The following is a 5821-nucleotide window of genomic DNA, read 5'->3' on the forward strand; positions in this document are numbered from 1 at the left end:
TAAATACAATAGATATTACCTCATGCTTTACTCCCCATAAAAAAATGGGAATTGAACTAAAATATTACTAAAATTGAATTTAAAAAAAAATTAATAAAAAATATAACTACGAAAAATATATTAGTGGATCCTACATATGTATGTTAACAAATCCAGATTTTGTTGACATAGATGTCACTAAATCATGGATTTATTGACATACATATTAACAAATTTTGGATTTGTTGACATGCATATATGGGCTCATTTATATATGTGTCATAGTCATGCTTTCGATTTTGGGAAATATCTTCAATTTTACTAAAATTTATATTCAAATCCCTAAAAAAATATGTTTATAGTTATTTCATCAATTATCATACTTGTTATAAAATAAGTAGTAAAATCGTGGTAAGTTTGTCGTTATAAAATGGAATTTTTTGACAAGATTTAGCGATAAATTTGATAAGAAATGTGCAAATAATAATTTTACTTGATTTTGATGAATAAATAAATAAAATCCATGATAAAACATAATAAATCATCAAATTTCTCAATTATTATTATATATAAAAAGAGAAAGCAGAGTCTTTTGGGCATATTGACCGATTTGCCCTTGAGCTAGCAATTTGGTGGCAAAGAGGCCCAATCCCTCCTCTGTATTTAATCACCAGTCCCACTCTCTACTCCAATCGGATAATGTGACACACTGATAAAACCACCAAAAAGAAATAAATTAAAAAAGCAAAAAAATGGCTACAATCTCATCCCTATCGTCGCGAACCCATCTCCTTCACCACAGCCACTCGGCTCGACGACCCTCGAAAACCCCACAACCCCAAAACCTCTCTCTCCAATCCCTCTCTCCGAACCCATTTCACGGTCTGGTTCTCCAAACCCCGAGAAAACGCTCTCCCCAACGGCTCTTTTCCGTCGCCGCCGAAGAGACCTCCACCGCCACGTCATCACCTCCCTCCGCCAGGCGGCTCTACGTCGGAAACATCCCTCGCAACGTCACCGACGACCAGCTCGCCAAGCTCTTCGAAGAGCACGGCTCTATCGAAAAGGCCGAGGTGGGTAAAACGACATGTCGTTTATGCGTTTCTTATTCTTTATTAATTGATGATTTTTTTTTTTTTTTTTTGTGTTTAGGTGATGTACGACAAGTACTCTAAACGGAGCCGGCGTTTTGGGTTTGTGACTATGAAGACTGTTGAGGACGCAAATGCGGCCATTGAGAAACTTGATGGGACTGTAAGCTTTTTAGACTTGAAAAACATGATTCTTGAGCTCAATTTTTGCTGATGGAAAAAAAAAAAGAGAGAGAGAGATTAAATGGTAAGAACTAAAGCTATAAAGCCATTTCCCCAATTAAGTTCACTAGAGAAACCTTTATTTTAATTTTTTGTCAGCTTGAATAGCCAATTTAAGTTAATAAATTTCCAAAATAAAATTAGTGACATAGTCAAAATTGTACAAATATCAGGTTTTAATAAAAAAATTTACTCGGTTTTTAAATTTTTTAAAGTGATAAATTACTTATATATATCGTCAAAAAACGAAAACATGTCAACAAAAAATTTGATGACGTAACTTTGATTATTTTGCTAAAAAATTGAAATTTTAGTTATTTTGCTATTTGATTAGTTTCAAATGGATTTTTTTTTTTTTTTTTTTTTGCTAAAAGCGTTGTCCAATATGACTATTGTGTTATATTTCTCCTTTGTTAATTTTGTTGATGAGTGTCTTTCAAACAAAATCACCACTATCGGCTGTTTTTTGTTCTTTTCAAATTTTAATCATATGACATTGTGAATTTGTGATGTTTTTAATGATTTAATATTTTTCAGGAGGTCGATGGGCGAAAAATCAAAGTGAACGTTACTGAGAAACCCCTTGATGTGGCAGACTTGTCGATTCTTAAGGGAGAAGAGAGCCAATTCGTTGACAGCCCTCACAAGGTTTATGTCGGAAATCTCGCCAAGACGGTCACCAGCGAGAGCCTCAAGAAGTTTTTCGCCGACGAGGGAAAAGTTCTCGGGGCAAAGGTTTCTAGGGTCCCTGGGACCTCGAAATCCACGGCTTTCGGGTTCGTCACTTTCTCTTCCGAAGAGGACGCTGAAGCCGCTATTAACTTCTTCAACAACACGGTACGTTGCTTTCGTTGGTTTTTCGTACTTTGATCTTTACAAACTGCAAAATTTCTTGACACTTTGGTTATTATTATAATTCTCAATCGCTGTCAAATAACGCCTTAGAGTGGTGTAAGACCCATAATTTGTTGTAAAAGTATTGGATTAAATTGTGTTTCTCGGTTAACCTCGCAAGTTCTTTTATGTGCGAACACGAAGGTGTTTTCGCTGCTGGTTCGATTATTATTAATTTTACTCGAGTTATTTTACTAAAAATCTTCCATCTACGCATTTGCAGATTTTGGAAGGGCAACGGATTCGTGTAAACAAGGCATAGTATGGCGAAAATTGTTTTGACTTCATCGAATTTAAATCTGTATTGAGTTAAGTAGAGGTTTTAGCTTTCTTTATGCAGACTTATAAACAATCTTAGCTTTCGAATATGATACAAACAAGGTTCGTGTTAGAGGCGACATCTCAAAACACTCCTTCAATTGATGGGAAGAGCTTATTATTACCTTACTCGATTTTGATTGAACATGGCATTTAGAGACATATTGAACAGAAAAGTTAGTTGCTACCAAGTAAATCACAACATGGTTTATTTGAACACGATCAAGGCAATGCTTGACTTGTTAATTAAAATAAGAATAAATTTCACTATTGCCCCCTGAACTATGACATCGGTAACAATTTGCCCCTGGTATTCTGATTTGTGGCAACTGTTTATCTTGAACTTATGTTTTTTTTTATCAAAAGTAATCCCTCCATTATTTTTTGCACAGATCTGTTAGGAACCTCGATGACGTGGACAATATTCAAAAGGAAATTATATTATTACCCTTGGACGTAAACTGAAGAAAAAAATAGGGCTCATATATATCCTCAAATCTCAGGACCAAAATTAGGTTTCCTATTCCCAAATTTGATTGAAAAAATTCTATCCCCAAATCTCACGAACAAGGATCGAACCCCGGCCCAATTATCACGAAAAAGGATCGAACTCATCTTCTTCAACCTCAAGCTCTGCAAAAACCACCATGGAAGGTTATAGCTCTAGTATTTCCTCGAAGAGAAGACTGTCCGGCCGAAATGAAGAAGCACTATCGAGAACTCAAAATCGAGGTAAGCCTATATGTAATTGTGGACTGGTTAGCTATGAGAGGACTGCGCGGACAGAATTAAATCCGGGAAGAAGATTTTTCGGATGCCCTCTGTATAAGGTACGTAAATGGTTTCTCTGTTTTAAATTTAGTTGGGCAAAGTTTGGGTATAGATGAGTTGCTGAAATGATTTTTGGTTTTAGTAAGAATATTCTTTTAGTAATTGTCTGGTTGGTTTGAAATTTATTTGTGCGAAGGTTTGGTTTTAGATAAGTTGAAGAAGACAAATTATGTGATTTAAGTTTCTGTGGTTTTAGATGAGTTGAAGAAAGCAAATTTATTTTTGGTGTTATTGATTTTTTTGCAGAAAAACGTAAACCCTGGTTGTGGGTTTTTACAGTGGATAGACTCTGAAATATGCTACAAGTCAGTTGAAATTATTCAAGAAGAAGACAACAATAATGTAGGTGATGTATTAGCAGGTGAATTGAAGAAGCTAAGTGAGCAGATTGGACGTGAAGCAAGAAGTTTGAAGCTTATATTGATTATTAGTGTGATTGTTCTGTGTATTGTAGTTATATTGAAGTAATGTAAACATATCTTATAATCTTTTAAATCAATGTTGTAAGATCTTATAATTTCTAATGAATATCATTTTGTAACAAGCCTATGTTCTTTATATCTATGTTTTCAAGTAATCTGTGAAACATAATATTCATACACTAAGTCCAAACATAACATTCATACACCAATTCCAAACATAGCATTCATACACCAGTTCCAAACATAACATTCATACACCAATTCCAAACATAGCATTCATACACCAGTTCCAAACATAACATTCATACACCAATTCCAAAAAGATGTCAAAACATGAAGTTTCATAACTTGTTCTAAAAAAATGTCAAAACACATTCATAAGACCCTTGACTTGATACCTTGAAGTCTGTTTTGATTATTGACCATCTTGAACCTCGGACTTCGCTGAAAAATTGATAATAAAAAACTCATCTCAATCAGAATATGGCACAGCATAATGTATTTTTCTTAAGTCAAATTGAAGAGTTGGATTACCCATGGTTGAAGCGAAGGTTAGCTAGGGGCAGTAGACTATTGAGTTGCAGGTTGACTTGAAGCTTGGCTCGGTCTCTGTTGTCCTGTTTGACTCGTTGATCCTTCTTGAGAAGGTTGACTTGCAGGTTGCGCACTTGCAGCTGGGGAAGGTTGTCCCTGTTGAGAAGGTTGACCATGTGAAGCTTGGCTCGGACCTTGTTGCCCTGTTTGAGTCAATAATCTTTTTTGTTGTCGCTACATAGTTCAAAAAAGAAAAAAAAAAATAGGTCTTATAAACTTGTAATTGGCATACCCATGTGCGCTGAGTTAGGAAAAAAAGATTATTACCACATTTTCTTGCTGTCTTCGGAAGCATGTCTTTATGTTATGTCCATGCTCTCCACAACTTGAGCACCTGATGACGACGTACTTTCTAGTCAGTTTTGTACCCCCAGGGGGACACAACCTCATCGTGCTCCACTCTTCTAAGTTTTTTGGGCCTTCCTGGCTCAGCTCTCCGTGGAGGCATTCCTAGTGGTGTCTTACTGGTCTTTGGCCACTGTTCAATCGGATTGATTGGATTAATTTGGTGAATGTAGGCCCTCATATACGCTTCCTTTTTGTAACATTCAGCCACGTACTTCTCAGGGTCCTCAGATTTACTCCAAATGCAGCTGATCACATGTGAACAAGGAATCCCTGCATAATAATACACCTAAAATCAATATTGGCCTCACAGAGATGGAAAACAATTTACATACAAGCACATACCTGATTTGTCCCATCGTCTACATGAACAATTTCCATTTCTAACATCCTCTGCATACATACTTCCGTACATGTTCTGGACTTGAAACAAATGTCCACCACACCACTGGGCAATATTCTCACCACTCAGTACCTTGTTTTTCTCCACAATCTTGGAAATTCGGGGACCTATGTCACTATGCCATTTCTTGACTGCTAACCTTTGCTTTGTGAATCTCTGCAGCAAATACATCCTGATTATCTCTAGCATAGAGGGTATTGGCCTCTGTCTTGCCATTAGTGTAGCCGATGTCCCATTGAAACTTTCGCATAGGTTGTTCAAGCTATGTCACACTTAGGAGTTGCTCTAAAGCATGCCCGGGCCCAGTGCCGAGGTTCCTTGGCAATTAACCACTCGTAAGCATTAACATCTTCTGTTTTAATCAGCTCCATCTCAGCCAAATGCTTTTCCATCGAGTATGCCATTGCTGCAGCCATGATCTTCTCTTTCAAGTATTATCCTTTGAAAACCTTGCACAATTCATAACAAAACAGAATAATTCAATGAATTCAATAATGTTATAGTGTCTATGCACAATTCAGAATCATTCTATGTACATACCTTTGTGAAATTACTTCTCAAATGTCTAGTACAGTGTCTATGCTCCGCATGTGTTTCTCCTTCCTCCCACATTCCATTTAAAGCTTCTTTCAAACCCTTTTGTTTATCTGATATAAAAGTCCAATGTAGACCATTGTTGATCTTCACATCCTCTCTCGGAAATTGCAAAAACCAACTCCAAC

The 5821-nt window shown here is 36.4% G+C and overlaps 1 protein-coding gene across 1 annotated transcript; it reads left to right on the top strand.

Annotated features, from left to right (window-relative positions):
* The first annotated feature begins 662 nt into the window (after nt 1-662).
* On the top strand, nt 663-2651 carry PSRP2 (RNA-binding (RRM/RBD/RNP motifs) family protein). Its single transcript, XM_089616083.1, has 4 exons — nt 663-1052; nt 1132-1233; nt 1830-2129; nt 2410-2651. The coding sequence occupies exons 1-4, from the start codon at nt 732-734 to the stop codon at nt 2446-2448; spliced, it is 762 nt and encodes a 253-aa protein (XP_089472209.1). The 5' UTR covers nt 663-731; the 3' UTR covers nt 2449-2651.
* The last annotated feature ends 3170 nt before the right edge of the window (nt 2652-5821 follow it).

This window comes from Urtica dioica, chromosome 5, assembly GCF_054948205.1.
Source record: "Urtica dioica subsp. dioica isolate 48M chromosome 5, U.dioica_male_clone48M_v1_H2, whole genome shotgun sequence".
In the NCBI taxonomy this organism is placed as follows: domain Eukaryota; kingdom Viridiplantae; phylum Streptophyta; class Magnoliopsida; order Rosales; family Urticaceae; genus Urtica; species Urtica dioica.

Excerpts from the sequence above, each read along its gene's own strand:
- PSRP2 (XM_089616083.1), top strand. The coding sequence starts at position 732 with ATGGCTACAATCTCATCCCTATCGTCGCGAACCCATCTCCTTCACCAC. Across the intron at positions 1,053-1,131 it reads GCTCTATCGAAAAGGCCGAG|GTGATGTACGACAAGTACTC; the intron begins GTGGGTAAAACG and ends TTTTGTGTTTAG. Across the intron at positions 1,234-1,829 it reads TTGAGAAACTTGATGGGACT|GAGGTCGATGGGCGAAAAAT; the intron begins GTAAGCTTTTTA and ends AATATTTTTCAG.